The sequence below is a fragment of the Nerophis ophidion genome, linkage group LG01 (assembly GCF_033978795.1).
Source record: "Nerophis ophidion isolate RoL-2023_Sa linkage group LG01, RoL_Noph_v1.0, whole genome shotgun sequence".
NCBI lineage: Eukaryota > Metazoa > Chordata > Actinopteri > Syngnathiformes > Syngnathidae > Nerophis > Nerophis ophidion.
In genome coordinates, this window is record NC_084611.1 from 16853910 (window position 1) to 16877547 (window position 23638).

The following is a 23638-nucleotide window of genomic DNA, read 5'->3' on the forward strand; positions in this document are numbered from 1 at the left end:
ACATACATACATTTTTAATAAATCATTGTGTAATGATATAAGAAGGCAATTTATATTTATATTTGTTTAAAGTGTACGTAAACAAGTATACATTACTAATAAATAATTGTGTAATGATATATTAAGGCAATTTACATTTATATATTTGTTTAAAGTGTACGTAAACCAATATACATTATTAATAAATAATTGTGTAATGATATAAGAAGGCAATTTGTATTTATATTTGTTTAAAGTTTAGGTAAACAAATATACATTATTAATGAATAATTGTGTAATGATATCATGGGGCTATTTATATTTATACATTATTCACAGCCATAACTGCCATGTGGCCCTCAATGAAAAAGAGTGTGATCCATCCAGAAACGCCGGAGTAGTTACCAAAAAGCTGGGGAGGTACAGTCAGACCGTCTGCGTAGGCGATGTATTTCCACCGTCCTCTTCTCAGCATGTATGAAGAGGCGTTGACATTACAGCCATGGTATTCACTCAAAACCCAGTCTGGGCGTTGCCTCCTTGGAAAGCTGTCGTGCTTGGACAGAAGAGGACGGAGCGAGTGGCCACTGAGATTGCCTGCACCTGAAATACCTGCAATATCTGCCATGCAAAGAGAAAAATGCATTAGATGTTTAAGTCTAATAATGACCAATTATAGGCAGATTGTAGGTTGTATACCCAGTACAGTAGGATAGACATCAACCAAGGACACCAGCTGCTTGACCTGCTGGCCCGACACCAGCCCCGGTCCCATGATGAGCAAGGGAACATGGGCGCTTCCCTCCAACATGGACATCTTGTAGAACTGCCGGTGCTCCATGGCGAGCTCGCCGTGGTCCGCCGTGAAAATCACCACAGTGCTCTGGAGCAGCTGGGTGTCTCTCAGAGCTGAAATCACCCGCCCTTATGAACAGAGAGTTGGAGGCTTTAGACCAGAGATTACATGGAGGTTTTTTTTTTTTTTAGGTACCCCGACTTGAGAGTGGCCAACGAAAATAACGTTTTGAGATAATCAATCAATCAATCAATCAATGTTTATTTTTATAGCCCCAAATCACAAATGTCTCAAAGGACTGCACAAATCATTACGACTACAACATCCTCGGAAGAACCCACAAAAGGGCAAGGAAAACTCACACCCAGTGGGCAGGGAGAATTCACATCCAGTGGGACGCCAGTGACAATGCTGACTATGAGAAACCTTGGAGAGGACCTCAGATGTGGGCAACCCCCCCCCCCCCCTCTAGGGGACCGAAAGCAATGGATGTCGAGCGGGTCTAACATGATACTGTGAAAGTTCAATCCATAGTGGCTCCAACACAGCCGCGAGAGTTCAGTTCAAGCGGATCCAAGACAGCAGCGAGAGTCCCGTGTCCACAGGAGACCATCTCAAGCGGAGGCGGATCAGCAGCGTAGAGATGTCCCCAACCGATACAGGCGAGCGGTCCATCCTGGGTCCCGACGAGCGGTCCATCCTGGGTCTCGACTCTGGACAGCCAGTACTTCATCCATGGTCATAAGGGAGAGGGGGACATATGAGAAAGAAAAGAAGCGGCAGATCAACTGGTCTAAAAAGGAGGTCTATTTAAAGGCTAGAGTATACAGATGAGTTTTAAGGTGAGACTTAAATGCTTCTACTGAGGTAGCATCTCGAACTGTTACCGGGAGGGCATTCCAGAGTACTGGAGCCCGAACGGAAAACGCTCTATAGCCCGCAGACTTTTTTTGGGCTCTAGGAATCACTAATAAGCCGGAGTCTTTTGAACGCAGATTTCTTGCCGGGACATATGGTACAATACAATCGCCAAGATAGGCTGGAGCTAGACCGTGTAGTATTTTATACGTAAGTAGTAAAACCTTAAAGTCACATCTTAAGTGCACAGGAAGCCAGTGCAGGTGAGCCAGTACAGGCATAATGTGATCAAACTTTCTTGTTCTTGTCAAAAGTCTAGCAGCCGCATTTTGTACCAACTGTAATCTTTTAAGATAAGAGCTTTCTGTCAACTAACTGTTATGCTTGAAGTTGCAAGCATTCTCATGAGGTCTGCTAGTTGTTATTGAAGGGAAAAGTGAACGTTGTGATATGTCTGTGAAATTAATGGGTCGTCGTATGACCAAAATTTGTTAATGCGACATGTTATCAGGAATGTAACGGATACGACACTACATATATACTTACAGCATGTATATAAAGCGTTGTCGGATGTTTTTTAGAAGGCCGTGAAATAATGCGCCGCCGTATGACCACAATACCTAAATGCTGTATGTTATCATTAATGTAACGGATAGTACACTACATATATACAGTGGGGCAAAAAAGTATTTAGTCAGCCAGCGATTGTGCAAGTTCTCTGACTTAAAATGATGACAGAGGTCTGTAATTTTCATCATAGGTACACTTCAACTGTGAGAGACAGAATGTGGGGAAAAAAATCCAGGAATTCACATTGTAGGAATTTTAAAGAATTTATTTGTAAAATATGGTGGAAAATAAGTATTTGGTCAACCATTCAAAGCGCTCACTGATGGACGGAGGTTTTGGCTCAAAATCTCACGATACACGGCCCCATTCATTCTTTCCTTAACACGGATCAATCGTCCTGTCCACTTAGCAAAAAAACAGCCTCAAAGCATGATGTTTCCACCCCCATGCTTCGCAGTAGGTTTGGTGTTCTTGGGATGCAACTCAGTATTCTTCTTCCTCCAAACACGACGAGTTGAGTTTATACCAAAAAGTTATTTTTTGGTTTCATCTGACCACATGACATTCTCCCAATCCTCTGCTGTATCATCCATGTATCCATTTTGGTATAAACTCAACTCGTCGTATTTGGAGGAAGAAGAATACTGATTTGCATCCCAAGAACACCATACCTACTGTCAAGCATGGGGGTGGAAACATCATGCTTTGGGGCTGTTTTTCTGCTACGGGGACAGGACTATTGATCCGTGTTAAGGAAAGAATGGGGCCATGTATCGTGAGATTTTGAGCCAAAACCTCCTTCCATCAGTGAGCTTTGAATGGTTGACCAAATACTTATTTTCCATCATAATTTACAAATAAATTCTTTAAAATTCTTACAATGTGAATTTTTGGATTTTTTTTTTCACATTCTGTCTCTCACAGTTGAAGTGTACCTATGATGAAAATTACAGACCTCTGTCATCATTTTAAGTGGGAGAACTTGCACAATCGGTGGCTGACTAAATACTTTTGTGCCCCACTGTACCTACAGCATGTATATAAAGCGCTGTTGGATGTTTTTTTAGAGGGCTGCGAAATAATCCGCCGTCATTTGACCAAAATACTTAAACGTTACATTTTATCATGAATGTAACGGATACTACACTTCATATATACAAATGTACTTATAGCATGTATATAAAGCGTTGTTGGATGTAGTTTTAGAGGGCTGCGAAATAATGCGCCACCGTATGACCAAAATATGTGAATGCTACAGGTTATCATGAAAGTAATGGATACTACACTACATATATACTTACAGCATGTATATAATGCGTTGTTGGATGTTTTTTTTTAGAGGGCTGCAAAATATTACGCCACCATATGACCAAAAAATGTGAATGCTACATGTTATCATGAATGTAACGGATACTACACTACATGTATACTTACAGCATGTTTTTGCATATAAAGCTTTGTTAAATGTTTTTAGAGGGCTGCGAAATAATAGTACGACCAAAATATGTAAATGTTACATGTTATCATAATGTAACTGATACTACACTACATATACAAACCCCGTTTCCATTTGAGTTGGGAAATTGTGTTAGATGTAAATATAAGCGGAATACAATGATTTGCAAATCCATTTCAACCCATATTCAGTTGAATATGCTACAAAGACAACATATTTGATGTTAAAACTGATAAACACTTTTTTTTGTTGCAAATAATCATTAACTTTAGAATTTGATGCCAGTAACACGTGAAAAAGAAGTTGGGAAAGGTGGCAATAAATGCAAATTAAGTTGAGGAATGATCATCAAACACTTATTTGGAACATCCCTCAGGTGTGCAGGCTAATTGGGAACAGGTGGGTGCCATGATTGGGTATAAAAACAGCTTCCATGAAATGCTAAGTAATTCACAAACAAGGATGGGGTGAGGGTCACCACTTTGTAAGCAAATTGTCGAACAGTTTTAGAACAACATTTCTAAACGAGTTATTGCAAGGAACTTAGGGATTTCACCATCTACGGGCCGTAAAATCATCAAAAAGTTCAGAGAATCTGGAGAAATCACTGCACGTAAGCGATAATATTACAGACCTTTGATCCCTCAGGTGGTACTGCATCAAAAACCGACATCAGTGTGTAAAGAATATCACCACATGGGCTCAGGAACGCTTCATAAAACCACTGTCAGTAAATACAGTTGGTCGCTACATCTGTAATTGCAAGTTAAAACTCTATTATGCAAAGCAAAACCCATTGTGCAAAAATATCCAGACACACCGCCGGCTTGGCTGGGCCCGAGATCATCTCTAATGGACTGATGCAAAGTGGAAATGTGTTCTGTGGTCTGACGAGTCCACATTTCAAATTATATTTGGAAACTGTGGACGTGGTGTCCTCCAGAACAAATAGGAAAATAACCATCCGGATTGTTATAGGCGCAAAGTTCGAAAGCCAGTATCTGTGATGGTATGGGGGTGCATTAGTGCCCAAGGCATGGGTAACTTACAGATCTGTGAAGGCACCATTAATGCTGAATGGTCCATACAGGTTTTGGAGCAACATATGTTGTCATCCAAGCAACGTTATCATGGACGCCCCTGTTTATTACAGCAAGAAAATGCCAAGCCATGTGTTACAACAGCGTGGCTTCGTATTAAAAGAGTGCGGGTACTTTCTTGGCCCGCCTGCAGTCCAGACCTCTCTCCCATCGAAAATGTGTGGTGCATTATGAAGCGTAAAATACGACAGTGGAGACCCCGGACTGTTGAACGACTGAAGCTTTACATAAAACAAGAATGGGAAAGAATTCCACTTTCAAAGCTTCAACAATTAGTTTCCTCAGTTCCCAAACGTTTATTGAGTGTTGTTAAAAGAAAAGGTGATGTAACACAGTGGTCAACATGCCCTTTCCCAACTACTTTGGCACGTGTTGCAGGCATGGAATTTTAAGTTAATTATTATTTGCAAAAAAAAAAAAAGTTTGTGAGTTTGAACATCAAATATCTTATATTTGTAGAGCATTCAATTGAATATGGGTTGAAAAGGATTTGCAAATCATTGTATTCAGTTTATATTTACATCTAACAAAATTTTCCAACTCATATGGAAACGGGGTTTGTATATAAAGCGTTGTTGGGGTCAATCACCATTACCTGCACTAGCTTCTTGCTAGCAGTTGTTTACTGTCGAGAATGCCCAAAAAGAGAAAGTATGTCCCACTTGGTCTTCCAAAGAAACCATGAATCCTGTTTTATTTGCTCCTCCTCTCTGGGGACAATATTGATGGCTGAGGGGCTCAATTTTTCCAAATTTAACGGTGGCGCTAGAGAGCCAATTAGCGTTCAGGACCTCTAAATCAAAGGTTCTTAAGCTTTGTGAACTTTGTGGCCCAAATGTTTCACTACAGAGGAGCCCGGAGTCTACTCAAATATTAAACAAAAATGACTGATGAAAAGTAAATTTACATACAATTATGCAGTGCAAAAACAATAACAAAATGTGTTAAAGAAATAAAATACTACTACATGTTTTTTGGATAAACTGTCTAATAAAATTAAAGTGCAAATACAAATACAGCTTCACCAATTTAGTCATATTTTTTGCGCTTAAGAAACTTCTCTAAGACTTTATTTTCAGACTTCTTCTGTTTGTTTAATATTGTCATTACTGCATCAAGTGGTGAAAAAGTATATTACAACTGAGTACCGCTGTGGCCCATACGGACCACAGCTGAGAAACAGATATTTCTCGGGGGCCCAACGATTTAGAAACTTGCTTTAAAATTGCCGGTTAGGCCCTCAACGAATGTCTTTGCAAAATTTGGTGAATTTTGGTGGCTGCTAAGGCCTTCAAAAATGTGCGTGTGTATAAAAAGCTGATGGAGGTTTTTATTATATTTCATTTAAATTTTTATTATGGAGGAATAAAGCGAATCACATTGGCTCCACTTTTGCTAAAATGTATTTGTAAGTTAAAATGCAAAAAAAAAAGAAAAACATACTGTACATTTCGGACTATGTCTAAACTGCAATTTGTTTCCCACTACACTTTGAACCCTCTGGCTTATAAAACGGTGTAGCTAATTTATGGATTTTTCTTCGCTGACGGCCATAATGCAAATAATTTTCATTAAACACATGCAAATACATTGAGATGATGAATTATTGTTTGTGCTGTGGCGCCATCCTTCGGACAAGATCGCTCACTGCAGGTGCTGCAGGGTCAATGTCTACACCAGTGGTTCTTAACCTTGTTGGAGGTACCGAACCCCATTAGTTTCATATGCACATTCACCGAAACCTTCTTAGTGAAAAATATATATATATATTTTTTTTAAAATTCAAGACAAAGTTATGTGTTTTTGGTAATCCTTTAGTATGGAGAACATATTTTAAGTAACAAAGACTTCATTTAGAAGTTTTTGGACACTAAGGGAACATATTCTAAGTAACAAAGACTTAATTTAGAGGTATTTGGTTAGGGTTATAGCCAGGGTTAGAGGGTTAGGGTCATAATGAGGCCATACCGAATAAGGCATTAATAAGTACTCAATAATGACTAGTTAAGAGCCAATATGTTAATAATTTTCATGTTAATAAGCAATAATTATTAATGGTGAATATCTTCCCCATACTAAAGTGTTACCATGTTTTTTTTACTGGTGCACAAAATGAACTGTGCATGAACACCACCTTGTTCAAAGAACAAAACCAACACAGTGCATAAACTCACAACAAATTACACACCTGCCAATCAGTGTGACTTCTGCTTTTGCCGTATCCGTAATACGCTGATAGGGAGAAGTTTTTATTGAGACAATGAGTCGGGTGTGTTTTGACCTCTGCCGAACCCCTGAGGCCGACTCACCGAACCCAAAGGGTTCGATCGAACCCAAGTTAAGGACCACTGGTCTACACAGTGCTTTCTGCCTTTTAAAGCTTTGAAGCGGAAATACAGATGCTGTCCATAGCGTTTTTTACTTGTATGGATTCTTCATTCATCACCCCAAGCAACGATTGTAAGCTTTGCAACATCACTTAAACAATTCTTAGTTCTTAAACCGTCCCTTATGTGATGTCTATAGGAGTGTTTTCATGCATATTTGTAAGCCAGCATTGTCGTTAGCATTAGCTAATATGCTAACACGTCTACGAGTGTCTGTGTTAGTGTTAATAACTTACAACGAAATTCTTTTTGTATTTTTTCAGTTTCACGAATTCCTCCGTAAATTCACCAAAACGTCCCTGTGAAGTTATTGAATCTGTATGGCTGATTGGAGACCTAGCTTCCGCAGCTCGTGGGTCCATGACGGTGACTTCTGTTTTGTTTGATCAACCGTTTTACTGCCGTGTTAAGTACCCATTTTTGGAAACAATTAAGGTATGTAAAAAAACATTTACAACATTTTTCTTAGTAAATAACTCATTTCACAACGTGTATATATATGCGGCTAATATATGGAAAATATTTTTTCTTAAAAAATGTAATACCGTATTTCCTTGACTAGCCGCCAGGGCGCTAATTATTTTAAACCCTCTTCTCACTCCTGCACTTATTCAAAGCATGCGGTAAAAGCAAGCAGGCGCTTACAATTTTAAAACCTCTTCACACCCCTGCGCTTACCATTGGCATGCAGTAAAAAATTGAGTGTGATAAAAAAAAAAAAAAAAAAAAATTATTCTGCTTCCGCGGCCCGGTGGTTGGGGACCACTGCTCTACAACATGACATCGCGTCCACTTTTACACCATGCTCTCTGCTTGCCGGCCGGACGCATGCATATCGCTGCTTCTCGTACGAGATTGCAATTCATACTTGGTCAACCGCCAGACCTTTTAAACTGATGTTTGTGATATAAACAACTTTAAAACTCTTACTAGTATGCGCCACACTCTGTGAACCCACACCAAACACATTTCTGGAGAGCATTGGCTCTGTGGCACATTATAAACGCAGTATCGGTATTACCCATAATGCCGTGCATCCGTGACTCTTGGCTACTGGTATATCATACACGCGCCCCCAACCCCGCCCACCTCAACCGGGGTGTGGTGCCAGCGGGTGTATGGTGTAGCCAGGAGTTGTGGATGCATTGCATTCTGGGTAAGTGTTATGTTGCGTTTATAATGTGTTACAGAGCCAATGTTCTCCAGAAATGTGTTTGGTGAGGGTTCACAGAGTGTGGCGCATATTATTAAGAGTGTTAAAGTTGTTTTATATCACAACCATTAGTGTAATCTGTATGGGTGTGGAACAAGACCCCTGGTTTACACATAGCAAAAGCAAAATAAAAACTCCTCCACAATTTTGAAAAAAACAAGACGTCAGGGGAAGCGCCACTCGTGACGTCACAAACTTGACCCGGCGGTAAAAGTAAGCATGTGCTTATTAATTTGAGGAGTGAGTTATACCCGGCAGTAATACAAGGTAGGCGGCTATTCAAGGAAATGCAGTATATATAAAATTTATATAGTCCGGAGAATACGGTACGTGTTCTTGTTTCACATAAGGATTGTGAATGATGGGCAAAATTCCCCCAAAATGTGCAGTTTCCCTTTAAGTGCTGTCAACCAACCCAACATGGCGTCCGCTTCAGCGCACATGGCATAGTAGAAGGCCCGGATTCTTCGGACTTCCTCCTCGGTGAAGTCCCCGCTGCAGTTTTTGGTGAAGGTGGAGTAGTAGTCCACAGGGTGCATGGCAGCCATGGGCAGCCAGGTGGGTACGGAGACGAAATCAGAACGAACCTGGGAACATGAAAGAAGAATGAAGCGGGAAGGAAGACATTTTGGAAAGGGGAGATTGACAGTGCCTGCCTTTTTTAGCCAAAAGGGAGATGAGCGGAAGGTAGATCCTCCGGCCGTGGGTCCCAAGGAGTCAGTCTTGTAGGTGTGAGGTAAATTAAGGCCCAGGTAGAGAGCGAAAGGCTGGTGTGAGGATGCTGCCTTCTGGTGGATCCACTGTGTGGTCAAGTCCGTGTTTTTCCAGTCGACAGTATTTACTCTCACTGTTGACGCGTTCCCAACAAGTTGTGTGACTGGTCGGCCCTCTTGGCGCAGCAAGAAGGGGACATCCCGGGTCCAGGCTTCGATGCGATTGCTGTAATGTAAAATGTACGCTGATGATGGTGGTCGGAAGAACTGCTCTGCATCATGCTGATACAATAACATGGTGTTCAAGTCATACAGGGGTCGGGAACCTTTTTGGCTGAGAGAGCCAAGAATCCAAATATTTTAAAATGTATTTCCATAAGAGCCATATAAAAAAAAATTCAACACTGAACACAACTAAACGTGTGCATTTTTAAGTAAGACCAACATTTCTAGAGTATAATAGGTCTCTTAATCTTTGTAATAACATTGTTATTCTGAAGCTAACTGTGGAGGGGGCGTAGCCTGCGGGCCTGCAGCGAAGCAGGGTTTTGCCAGGATCGGCCTCGAAATCAGCGACAGATTCGTAAATGGCCCGCTTTTGCCTTGTTATCTAATCACCTGTCGCTCTCTTATAAGCAGCAGCCAGGAGGAGAGACGGGGTTGGGGCTGGAGCCAGAGCGCGAGCGAGAACGAAAGAGGAAAAGACAATTGCTAGGAAGCAACTGAGAGACTTATTGAAAAATAAAACAATATTGTAACCCTGAAACAGGCTCTCATGTCGGTGCTTGGTGGTCTGAAGAACCCCCAGGAGGGCAAGCCTCACACTAACCAATAATAAATACATAACTTCTTACCATTAATGCAACTTCTTGAACAGGTGCGGTAGAAAACGGATGGATGGATTCAAAATGCATGAGAATTTTTTTATATTTTGAGCGTTATTTTTAACACTGTGATTACAAGTGGAATTATTCATTACTTATCGTGTTACGCAATGTCAGCTCAGATTTATCCTAGAGCCAGATGCAGTCATCAAAAGAGCCACATCTGGTTCTAGAGCCATAGGTTCCCTACCCCTGAAGTAATACTAGGGATGTGACCTTTGCGAACAAATCGACTCTTTTAAATGTCTCTTTTAAGTGACCTCTGAGAACCAACTCCCTGTAGTAAGGAGCGTAAATTTGAAATTTCAAATATATATGTATATGGGCAGCAAGGTGGACCAGGTTAGTGCATGTGCATCACAATACCAAAGGTCCTGAGTAGTCCTGGGTTCAATCCTGCGCTCGGGATCTTTCTGTGTGGAGTTTGCATGTTCTCCCCGTGACTGCGTGGGTTCCCTCCGGGTACTTCGGCTTCCTCCCACCTCCAAAGACATGCACCTGGGGATAAGTTGATTGGCAACACTAAATTGGCCCTAGTGTGTGAATGTTGTCCGTCTATCTGTGTTGGCCCTGTGGTGAGGTGGCGACTTGTCCATAGTGTACTCCGCCTTCTGTCCGAATGCAGCTAAGATAGGCTCAAGCGCCCCCCGCAACCCCAAAAGGGACAAGCGGTAGAAAATGGATGTCTGGGTGTGTGTGTATATATATATATATATATATATATATGTATATATACTGTGTATATATATATATATATTTTTTTTTTTAATCAAGGAAACAATCACTACTATTGGTTATACAATAAGATGCAGATCAAAATAATCAAATTTACTCAAATATTTAATTGGTAGGAATTATTCTGAGATATAGGCTGTAATTACAAAAAAACATAATAAATAAAAATGAAAGGCATTAATAGTATGAATAAAACTACAATAAAAATTAGGACATAATACCCTCCCGGTAACAGTTCGCGATGCCACCTCAGTAGAAGCATTTAAGTCTCATCTTAAAACTCATTTGTATACTCTAGCCTTTAAATAGACTCCCTTTTTAGACCAGTTGATCTGCCGTTTCTTTTCTTTTTCTTCTATGTCCCACTCTCCCGTGTGGATGGGGTCCGGTCCGATCCGGTGGCCATGTACTGCTCGCCTGTGTATCGGCTGGGGACATCTCTTGTACTGCTCGCCTGTGTATCGGCTGGGGACATCTCTGCGCTGCTGGTCCGCCTACGCTTGGGATGGTTTCCTGCTGGCTCCGCTGTGAACGGGACTCTCACTGCTGTGTCTTGGATCCTCTTTGGACTGGACTCTCGCGACTGTGTTGTATCCATTGTGGATTGAACTTTCACAGTATCATGTTAGACCCGCTCGACATCCATTGCTTTCCTCCTCTCTAAGGTTCTCATAGTCATCATTGTCACCGACGTCCCACTGGGTCATTATTGTCACCAATGTCCCACTGGGTGTGAGTTTTCCTTGCCCTTATGTGGGCCTACCGAGGATGTCGTGGTGGTTTGTGCAGCCCTTTGAGACACTAGTGATTTAGGGCTATATAAGTAAACATTGATTGATTGATTGATTGAATAAAAATGTGATTACAAAATTATACTACTGTATTGTGTGTGTACCATATATATGAATATATATATATACACACACAAATATACAAACACACATAAATACACGCAAACACACACACATTAATATATACACAGAGAGAGAGAGAGAGAGTACACACACACACGACAGTAGTACAATTTTGTAATCACATTTTTATTATGTCCTAATTTTTATTGTAATTTTATTTATATCATTAATGCATTTCATTATTATTTATTATGTGTTTTTTATTTCTAATTGCAGCCAATATCTCAGAATAATTCCTACCAATAAAATATTTGAGTAAATTTGATTATTTTGACCTAAATCTTAATGTATAACTGATAAAGTGTGATTGTGTCTTTGATAAAAAAATAATTAAAAAAATTACATTAATAAAACAAACTACAAGTTGGCAACACTAAATTGGCCGTAGTGTGTGAATGTCAGTGTGAATGTTGTTGGTCTATCTGTGTTGGCCCTGTGATGAGGTGGCGACTTGTCCAGGGTGTACCCCGCCTTCTGCCCGATTGAAGCTGAGATAGGCGCCAGCACCCCCCGTGACGCCAAAAGGGAATAAGCGGGAGAAAATGGATGGAAATGGACAATAACGAGCGAGTCTTTTGAGCGGCTCCTCAAGGTCAAAGAGGCATAAATCCCATCTTTAATAAAAACTGCTGAGACAAGTGTCCATCCACACTGAGTGTTATTAAGAAGATTGAATGCAGTGACGTGCGGTGAACTAAACACCAGGTGAGGCATACATACTTTTTTTCCTTTTTTACTTAAATTCATATTAGTTAGCTCTAGTTATTGTTGATTTAGGTTGCACATTAGAGTTACAGGGAAAAAAAGGGAGTTAGTCCCTTTCATAAAAATGTTACAATAATGATATTATGGTATGATAAATGGGTCCAAAAAGTATTTGATAAAGTTGTTAATAAATACTTTTTGGTCCAATTTGCTTTTAATAAAAAAAAAAAAATCAAGTATTGTGAGTGTATTTTACCTTTCTGTATTTGGATCTGAAGCAGCAATAGCTATCCTCCATGAAAACATACTTTGTATGACCACATTCATTTTGTCTTAAAGTCCAGTTTAGAGAAGTATTACATCTTGGATACAGTATATAATCCTCCATATTGGCAGACACATTCATTTCATTCAAGTTCATTCCAAGAAATTAAACAATATTTTTGCATCTGACAGAAAACACCCACAAACGATGGCTTACTCTAATAAAAATGCCAATGTTTGTTATAAATAAAGTTAAAAAAAAAGAAAAGAAAAAATTCTGGCTTCTGCTGGAGACCTGTGTCTCCTAGCTTGAGCGCCCCCACTTCTCCCAGTGTGGCGAGTCAGAGAACTGCAAGTTGACAGTATATCGCCCCCTACCTTGAGGCAGAGGTACTTGCTGCCTCATGACCTGCCTTATCCCCGTAGCAACAAGCATGCACCCCCTCGCACGCACATACCCAATACACACTGTGTGTAGCCGTGGAGGCACCGCCTGTGTCTGCCTCACTTCTCGTCTGCTGCATTGTTTTGATCAGGAAACATTGAATTTCCGCGATTTTGACCATCAAAATTATCAAAATATACAGGAACCACACCAAAATCACATAGAAAGCATAAACCAAAAGAGAAATATTATTTATTACTTCATTTTGGAACATCTCATGGTTAAGCCACCTGATGGCAGGTGAGGCAGTGCCTCACTTGCCTCCCCTGACAGCACGTCACTGATTGAATGATTGAATTTCTTGCAAATGGCTAACAAGACCACAATAAACATGGCGTCACCTGAGAGAGTGTTGCCCTGAAGTGTAGTCAAGCTTGCCCAGCATCTTGGTAAGATAGCCACTCTTCTCCAGCCGGTCCATCCACGTGCTTGCATTGGCATCAAGGCACTTGTAATTGTTCCACGCCTGGGTCAGGTGAACAAACTGGCCGCTCCACATGGCTAGCACACAGGCGAGCATTTAGTTTACAATACAATTACCATTAAGATGTTCCACCAGAAAAGGCATCTTCGTACACATTGCGTGTGGATGCTGACAAGCCTGAAGCCAAACAGGCCGTTAGCACGCGAGCCAGATAGTGTCAAGTAACAAAAGTAACCCTATTTTGCCAAGAGTATTTGGCCACCTGCCTTGACTCACATATGAACTTTGAAGTGCCATCTGAATCCTAACCCACAGGTTTCAATATGATGTGGGTTCACCTTTTGCAGCTATTACACCTTTAACTCTTCTGGGAAGGCTGTCCACAAGGTTGCGGAGTGTGTTTATAGGAATTTTACAAAAGCGTGTTGGCGAGGTAACACACTGATGTTGGTCGAGAAGGCCTGGCTCTAAATCTCTGTTCTAATTCATCCCAAAGGTGTTTTATCGGGTTCAGGTCAGGACTCTGTGCAGGCCAGTCAAGTTCATCCACACCAGACTCTGTCATCCATGTTTTTATAGACCTTGTATTGTGCACAGTCATGTTGGAAGAGGAAACTGTTCCCACAAGGTTGGGAGCATGGAACTGTCCAAAATGTTTTGGTATCCTGGAGCATTCAAAGACCCAAATGTACCGTTCTCCTGGCAACCTCTAAACCCAGACTCGTCCATCAAATTGCCAGATGGAAAAGTGTGATTCATCACTCCAGAGAAGGCGTCTCCACTGCTGTAGAGTGCAATGGCGATGTGCTTTCGACCACTACATCCCACGCTTTGCGTTGGACTTGGTGATATATGGCTCAGATGCAGCTGCTCGGCCATGGAAACCCATTCCATGAAGCTCTCGCGTACTGTAGGTGGGCTAATTGGAAGGTCACATGAAGTTTGGAGCTCTGTAGCAACTGTGCAGAAATTCTTCGCACTATGCGCTTCAGCATCCGCTGACACCTCTCTGTCAGTTTACGTGGCCTACCACTTGGTGGCTGAGTTGCTGTTGTTCCCAAACTCTTCCATTTTCTTATAATGACAGTTGACTTTGGAATATTTAAGATCGAGGAAATTTCACGACTGGATTTGTTGCACTGGTGGCATCCTATGACAGTTCCACGCTAGAAATCACTGAAAGCGGCCCACTCTTTCACAAATGTTTGTAGAAACAGTCGCCATGCTTAAGTGCTTGATATGATACTTCTGTGGCCGAGCCAAGTGATTAGGACACCTGATTCTCATCATTTGGATGGGTGGGCAAATACTTTTGACAATATAGCGTATATGTCTCTTTGTTGCATACTTGCCAAATCAGCCTAAAAGCTAGCATGCGTCAAGTACCAAAATATGTGACTCTGAAGTGTAGACATACAAAATAAGCTAAAAAACTAAGCAAACATGTTAATTTTTTGCTAATTTTGCATGTCGTTCAAGTCAAATATTTTACTTGACGCATGCTAACGTAAACGACAACTAATAACAACATGTATGACTCTGAGGCGTACACCTACCAAATTACCTCAAAAAGCTAGAATGCTAATGTTAGCATGCTAACAGCTAACATGTGTCAAATACTGAAAATCTATGACTGCGGCGTATACCTGCAAAATTGACTTTCGTAATAAGCTAACATGCCAACATTAGTATGGCAACAGCTAAAATACAGGTATAACTAAAAAAAAATTGCAATATCATGCAAAACTCCATTTAGTTCAGGAATCCAGCTTCAAATGCAAACTAAAATGTGATATAAACTTATGCATTAGCTGTAAGCCATAATAATCAAAATGATACCAAAAGAAGGCTTGAATTCTCTTACCTTGCATGTTATGAACATATGCCATATGTTGGTTTTACAATGTACAAACCCCGTTTCCATATGAGTTGGGAAATTGTGTTAGATGTAAATATAAACGGAATACAATGATTTGCAAATCCTTTTCAACCCATATTCAGTTGAATGCACTACAAAGACAAGATATTTGATGTTCAAACTCATTAACTTTATTTTTTTTTGCAAATAATAACTGACTTAGAAATGAACGGCTGCAACACGTGCCAAAGTAGTTGGGAAAGGGCATGTTCACCACTGTGTTACATCACATTGTCTTTTAACAACACAATAAACATTTGGGAACTGAGGAAACTAATTGTTGAAGCTTTGAAAATGGAATTCTTTACCATTCTTGCTTGATGTACAGCTTAAGTTGTTCAACAGTGGTATTTTACGCTTCATAATGCGCCACACATTTTCGATGGGAGACAGGTCTGGACTGCAGGCTGGCCAAGAAAGTACCCGCACTCTTTTACTACGAAGCCACGCTGTTGTAACACGTGGCTTGGCATTGTTTTGCTGAAATAAGCAGGGGCGTCCATGATAACGTTGCTTGGATGACAACATATGTTGCTCCAAAACCTGTATGGACCATTCAGCATTAATGGTCCCTTCACAGATGTGTAAGTTTCCCATGCCTTGGGCACTAATACACCTCCATACCATCACAGATGCTGGCTTTTGAACTTTGCGCCTATAACAATCCGGATGGTCATTTTCCTCTTTGTTCTGGAGGACACCACGTCCACAGTTTCCAAATATAATTGGAAATGTGGACTCGTCAGACCACAGAACACTTTTCCACTTTGCATCAGTCCATCTTAGATGAGCTCGGGCCCAGCAAAGCCGGCGGCGTTCCTGGGTGTTGTTGATAAATGGCTTTCGCTTTGCATAGTAGAGTTTTAACTTGCACTTACAGATGTAGCGACCAACTGTAGTTACTGACAGTCGTTTTATGAAGTGTTCCTGAGCCCATTTGGTGATATCCTTTACACACTTATGTCAGTTTTTGATGCAGTACCACTTCAGGGACCAAAGGTCCGTAATATCATCGCTTACGTGCAGTGATTTCTCCAGATTCTCTGAACCTTTTGATGATTTTACGGACCGTAGATGGTAAAATCCCTAAATTCCTTGCAATAGCTCGTTGAGAAATGTTGTTCTAAAACTGTTCGACAATTTGCTTACAAAGTGGTGACCCTCACCCCATCCTTGTTTGTGAATTACTTAGCATTTCATGGAAGCTGCTTTTATACCCAATCATGGCACCCACCTGTTCCCAATTAGCCTGCACACCTGTGGGATGTTCCAAAATAAGTGTTTGATGAGCATTCCTCAACTTAATTAGTATTTATTGACACTTTTCCCAACTTCTTTGTCACGTGTTGCTGGCATCAAATTCTAAAGTGATTATTTGCAAAAAAATAAAATGTTTATCAGTTTGAACATCAAATATGTTGTCTCTGTAGCATATTCAACTGAATACGGGTCAAAAATGATTTGCAAATCATTGTATTCCATTTATATTTTCATACAACATAATTTCCCAACTCATGGAAACGGGGTTTGTAAAATCAAATTGCTAGAATAAACAAAAAAAAGTTTCACCTGTATATGACTACCTGCAAATTTAACTTAAGAAGCTAAGATGCTACAGTTAGCATGCTGATAGGTAGAAAGCATCAAGTACTAAAATGTATGACACCGAAGCGTATATCTGCAAAATTAACAAAAAAAAAGTTTGCATGCTAACTTTAGCATACTAACAGTTAACATGGGTCAAGTACTAAAATATATGGCCCTGCAAAATTAACTAAAAAAAAAACGCTAGCATGACAACATTAGCATTTAAGCAGCTAACATGTGTCAAGTAACAAAATATATGACTCTGAGGCATTTTTCTGCAAATTAACTTAAAAAGCTAGCATGCTACAGTTAGCATACTAACAGTTAACATGGATCAAGTACTAAAATATACGGACCTGCAAAATTAACTAAAAAAAAAAAACGCTAGCATGACAACATTAGCATTTAAACAGCTAACATGTGTCAAGTAACAAAATATATGACTCTGAGGCATTTTTCTGCAAATTAACTTAAAAAGCTAGCATGCTACAGTTAGCATACTGACAGCTAGTTTGCATCAGATACCAACATATATCACATTCAGGCGTATACCTTCAAAATTAACGTTTAAAAAAAGCATGCTAACGTCAGCATGTAAACAGCTAACACGTGTAAAGTACTAAAAATTCTGACTCTCTGGCGTATACCTACAACATTTACTAAAAAAGCTAGCATGATATAGGTTATCATGTGTCAAGTATTAACATATTTGACTCCAAGGTGCAAAAAAAGGGTTGTATGCTAACGTTAAAATTTAGCAATTGACTCACATTCGTTCGGAAAATTTTAACTTAGGAACGGATTGAATCGGTTGAGAAATGTGGGCGTAGTAAACTTTTAAATAGACAATGTTTATAAAAAAAAAACACGGTAATGTTTGGTTCCTAAAAAATAAATAGCCTCTAGGAATAAATTGGAAGAAAAAGGCCCATAAAAAAAAGAATAATAATAAAAGTCTATGTTTATGTTTACCTGCTCTGGAGGGGCAGCAGATAGGTGAGTTGCTGTATGCGTTTAAGAAGGTGCTGCCCAGCTCTCTCAGGTAGTTTATGTAAGGCAAGTGCACAACTTTACTGCCAGGATCAAACGTTAACCGTCCGTCCTGTAAAAAAAAATACACATACATTTACAGTCGTGGTCAAAAGTTTACATACACGTGTAAAGAACATAATGTCATGGCTGTCTTGAGTTTCCAATCATTTCTACAGCTCTTATTTTTTTGTGATTGGAGCACATACTTGTTGGTCACAAAAAAAATGCATAAAGTTTTTTTTTTTTATGAATTTATTATGGGTCTACTGAAAATGTGACCAAATCTGCTGGGTCAAAAGTATACATACAGCAATGTTAGTATTTGCTTACATGTCCCTTGGTGAGTTTCCCTGCAATAAGGCGCTTTTGGTAGCCATCCACAAGCTTCTGCTTGAATTTTTAACCAATTGCATCTTCCATCCATCTTCTTCCGCTTATCCGAGGTTGGGTCGCGGGGGCAACAGCCTAAGCAGGGAAACCCAGACTTCCCTCTCCCCAGCCACTTCGTCTAGCTCTTCCCGGGGGATCCCGAGGCGTTCCCAGGCCAGCCGGGAGACATAGTCTTCCCAACGTGTCCTGGGTCTTCCCCGTGGCCTCCTACCGGTTGGACGTGCCCTAAACACCTCCCTAGGGAGGCGTTCGGGTGGCATCCTGACCAGATGCCCGAACCACCTCATCTGGCTCCTCTCGATGTGAAGGAGCAGCGGCTTTACTTTGAGTTCCTCCCGGATGGCAGAGCTTCTCACCCTATCTCTAAGGGAGAGCCCCGCCACACGGCGGAGGAAACTCATTTCGGCCGCTTGTACCCGTGATCTTATCCTTTCGGTCATGACCCAAAGCTCATGACCATAGGTGAGGATGGGAACGTAGATCGACCGGTAAATTGAGAGCTTTGCCTTCCGGCTCAGCTCCTTCTTCACCACAACGGATCGGTACAACGTCCGCATTACTGAAGACGCCGCACCGATCCGCCTGTCGATCTCACGATCCACTCTTCCCTCACTCGTGAACAAGACTCCTAGGTACTTGAACTCCTCCACTTAGGGCAGGGTCTCCTCCCCAACCCGGAGATGGCACTCCACCCTTTTCCGGGCGAGAACCATGGACTCGGACTTGGAGGTGCTGATTCTCATTCCGGTCGCTTCACACTCTGCTGCAAACTGATCCAGTGAGAGCTGAAGATTTTTAACCAATTGTTTTGACAAAATTGGTGTAGTTCAGCTAAATGTGTTGGTTTTCTGACATGCACTTGTTTCTTCAGCATTGTCCACACGTTTAAGTCAAGACTTTGGGAAGGCAATTGTAAAACCTTAATTCTAGCCTGATTTAGCCATTCCTTTACCACTTTTGAAGTGTGTCTGGTGTCATTGTCCTGGTGGAACACCAAACTGTGCCCAAGACCCAACTTCCGTGCTGATGATTTTAGGTTGTCCTGAAGAATTTGGAGGTAATCCTCCTTTTTCATTGTCCCATTTAAAGCACTAGTTCCATTGGCAGCAAAATAGGCCCAGAGCAGTATACTACTACCACCATGCTTGACGGTAGGATGGATGTTCCTGGGATTAAAGCAGTGGTACCGGGCCACGGATCAATTGGTGCTGTCACGCCAAATTTCTTCCCCCCTACAAAAACCTTCCCCCTGGAGGACATTTAGCGTGACAGACCCTCTAATGCCTGAAGGACCCCAATGAGGGTGAAAGGACCTTAAAGCAGCCCACACAGCTGCCTGTTTTAAAAGCATTATAATAGGCTGATTGTCATTGGTGAAAAATAACGGTAAAGAAAAAAATATTAGCATTCCAGCATGCTAACCTTTCAAGCTATTTTTGCTTCGCTAATTTTGCAGCTGTAACCCTTAAAAGTCATATATCACTTGCTTAAAGCAGCCCACACAGCCGCCTGTTTTAAAAGCATTATAATTGGCTGATTGTCATTGGTAAAAAATAACGGTATGAAAAAAAAAAAATTTGCATTCCAGCATGCTAACATTTCAAGCTATTTTTGCTTCGCTAATTTTGTATCTGTAATCCTTAAGAGTCATATAACTTGGTATTATCACGCCCTCATTGGGGTCCTTCAGGCATTAAAGGGGCTGGCACGCCAAATGTCTTCCGGGGGGAAGGTTTTTGTAGGGGGGAAGAAATTTGGCGTGACAGTACCGGGCCGCAGAAGAATTTTTTATTAATTGTTATTATTTTTTAATTAATATATATATATATATATATATATATATATATATATATATTTTTTTTTTTTTTCTTTTTTTTTTTTTTTTTTTTTAAATTAAAACAACATAAAAAAACACAAGGTACGCTTACAATTAGTGCACCAACCCAAAAAAAAACTCCCTTTTTCATGACAAAGGAAAAAAAATAATAATAATAAAATTGTCCCGGGCTGCGGGACAAATTATTGAGCGTTGACCGGTCCGCAGCTACAAAAAGGTTGGGGACCACTGGATTAAAGGCCTCACCTTTGCTCCACCAAACATATTGCTTGGGTATTGTCGCCAAACAGCTTAATTTTTGTTTCATCTGACCACATAACTTTCCTCCAGAAGGTCTTGTCTTTGTCCATGTGATCAGCAGCAAACTTTAGATGAGTCTTTTAAACTCTTAAGGCCCAAACAATGTTTACATGCTTTTTTTTTTAATTCCCTTTGCTGTTTGGGCTTATTAGACCCTACTTCCAAAGACATGCACCTGGGGATAGGTTGATTGGCAACACTAAATGGTCCCTAGTGTGTGAATGTGAGTGTGAATGTTGTCTGTCTATCTGTGTTGGCCCTGCGATGAGGTGGCGACTTGTCCAGGTTGTACCCCGCCTTCCGCCAGATTGTAGCTGAGATAGGCGCCAGCGCCCCCCGCGACCCCAAAAGGGAATAAGCGGTAGAAAATGGATGGATGGATAAAATAAAAAACCAAGAATCATATTTTTATATGATGTACTTAGTCCATATGTGCACAAACGTGTACTTCATGTTTAGTGACATGCTAATTCTTATTTTTACACTTTTTTTCCCCAAATTCCATTGTATGTTATACTCTTCTGACAGCACCAATGGCAGTATAAGTCAAATCAAATCAAATCAACTTTATTTATAAAGCACATTTAAAATTTACCACAGGGGTAGCCAAAGTGCTGTACAATGGGCAGGTTAAAAGATAATACGAGGACCGGGCAAACAACACAACACAAACAGAACATGATAAAAAAATAAATAAATAAAACATAAAAACAGGTTCACAGCAGGTGTATAATGGGGCGCCATTGCAGGATGGATATCACTCAGTGTTGAAAGCCAAAGAATAAAAGTATGTTTTTAAGAGAGATTTAAAAACAGGAAGAGAGGAGGGTTGTGTAACACTCAGGGGTAGGTCGTTCCAGCGCTTGGGAGTCCACATAAGCGGCCATAAGACCCCAATTCAGTAGTGTACACAATTTTGGAAATAAAAGCTAAAAGGTGCTGTCCACGCATGTGGCCACTAAGGCCTTTAGAGGTGTTAAGGTGTCGCTTCTAAGCAGCGGCTTCCTACTTGCACGGTAGCCTCTCAGTCCATGGCGATGAAAAACATGCTGGTCTATGGACACTGACACCTGTGTTGCAGAAGTTTTCAATTCATTGCAGACCGGCTTTTTGGTGATTCTCGGTTGACAGTGAATTGATTTACGTGAACCCCGACTTAAAAAAGTTGAAAAACTTATTCAGGTGTTACCGTTTTGTGGTCAATTGTGCGGAATATGTACTGTCCTGTGCAATATACTAATAAAAGTTTCAATCAATCAATCAAAACTCTTGATCATCCTGACCTATTTTCTCTCAGCAGCAGGGGATAGCTTGCATTTTCTTCCTGATCATGGCAGTGACAAAACTGTGCCATGCACTTTATGCTTACGAACACTTGTCTGCACAGTTGCTCTTGGGACCTTAAGGCGCTCTGAAATGACCCCAAGTGACTTTCCCTGTTCAAGTCAATGGTTCGTTTTTTTTAGATCTGTGCCGAGTTCCTTTGACTTTCCCATTGTGGGGTTTGTATCCGAGTCTCATGACTACAACACATGAGTCCTATTTAAATGGGCTCAGAGAAACAACAGGTGTCGTCAATCATAATCACTCACATGAAGTTAAGAGGCCGTGCCATGAAGCTCATTTGATTTGATTGTAACTTTTCTGAATCACAAAAAATGGATATTGTATGTTGATGTATGTATGTATACTTTTGACCCAGCAGATTTGGTCACATTTTCAGTAGACCCATAATAAATTCATACAAGAACTAAACTTCATAAATGTTTTTTGTGACCAACAAGTATGTGCTCCAATCACTCTATCACAAAAATATAAGAGTAGTAGAAATTATTGGAAACTCAAGACAGCCATTTCCTTGAATTGCCACAGGGCATATAGTATGCCCCTGCCTTGAATTACTCGTTTCCCATAATAATTAACGCATGCTTAGTATTACCACCTGGTAAAACTCGTGACTCCACGAGTGACACTTCCCCTATCGTCATTTTCAAAATGGAGGAGGCTGATTTCAAAACCGGTAATTTGAAATCGCATAAAGGGAAGAAGATTACGAGCTATTCAGTAGGATTTAAGGTCCAAACTTATATCACACTCAAATTTTGACTGCATACCTTTGGTAAGTGCCGGAGTGAGAAGAGGTTTGAAAATAATTAGCGCATGCTTACTTTTACCGCATGCCTTTGGTAAGCGCAGGAATGATAAGAGGTTTTAAATTAATTAGCGCCCAGGCGGCAATTCAAGGAAATACGGTATGTTCTTTACACGTGTATGTAAACTTTTGACCAAGACTGTATATGATAACCACACTGTTTGGCTGATGCAGCCATTATAATGTTGATTTAAGTGGTTGTACTTACAAAGGCGTCAGACATCACCATCACGATGTTCGGTCGTGTGACGTTATGACAAAAACATCCACCAAACATTTGAAACACGTAAATGATAATCAATATTAAAGTCATGCTAATACTTCAGATTAAAAAAATAAATAAAACCGTGCAAAATGAGCTACTGTAGCTTTTACTAAACTAAAAAGTATCCGGGTGATACTTTCAAATTAAAAGAGGTAACTTCCGTGCAGCGAACTTTTTTCCACTATAAAAATGCAAGTGTGTACACAAATATTTAATGTAAGAAAATAGACAATAATTCATGTAATAGGTCAGTGGAGATTTTCGCCATTTAATTTATTTTTAGGATTGAAATACAAAATCCTTAGAACAAAGACAAAACTTTTTCAATCAAATTTTATTTTTCAAATAACAGAAATTAATATTACTAGTCAACAGAAATGAAAAACCTGACCAAAAACAGATTTTTTATATTTTATTTTCTGACACCGAAACCGGAAGTTAATTTTTAAAAACAAAGCTGCGGAAATATAAAATCTTGGGGAAAAAAAACGTTTTTAATCTAATTTTGTTTTTCACATAACATAAATGAATATCACTAGTCAGCAGAAATGAAAAACTTGACCGTAAAACAGATTTTTTTATTAAATTTTCCAACACCGGAACCGGAAGTTACTTTTTAAAAACAACCCCGCGGACTGCCTCATAAAGGAAGGGTGATCATGATGTTACTGTGTTGTCTGGCCAATTGTAACAAATGCAGACGAAGCGTGTTTG

The 23638-nt window shown here is 40.3% G+C and overlaps 1 protein-coding gene across 3 annotated transcripts in view; it reads right to left on the bottom strand.

Annotated features, from left to right (window-relative positions):
- arsk (arylsulfatase family, member K) overlaps window positions 1-23073 on the bottom strand; it is a 48841-nt gene extending 25768 nt beyond the window's left edge. For all 3 annotated transcript variants that reach the window (XM_061897480.1, XM_061897470.1, XM_061897460.1), the window contains exons 1-7: window positions 22868-23073; window positions 17921-18050; window positions 13361-13520; window positions 9016-9298; window positions 8775-8946; window positions 679-903; window positions 385-600 (exon numbers count right to left, since the gene is read on the bottom strand). In XM_061897480.1, coding sequence (XP_061753464.1) covers window positions 385-600; window positions 679-903; window positions 8775-8946; window positions 9016-9298; window positions 13361-13520; window positions 17921-18050; window positions 22868-22972 — 1291 coding nt within the window. In that variant the 5' untranslated portion in view covers window positions 22973-23073. The remainder of the gene's footprint in view (window positions 1-384; window positions 601-678; window positions 904-8774; window positions 8947-9015; window positions 9299-13360; window positions 13521-17920; window positions 18051-22867) is intronic.
- Between the last annotated feature and the right edge of the window lie 565 nt (window positions 23074-23638).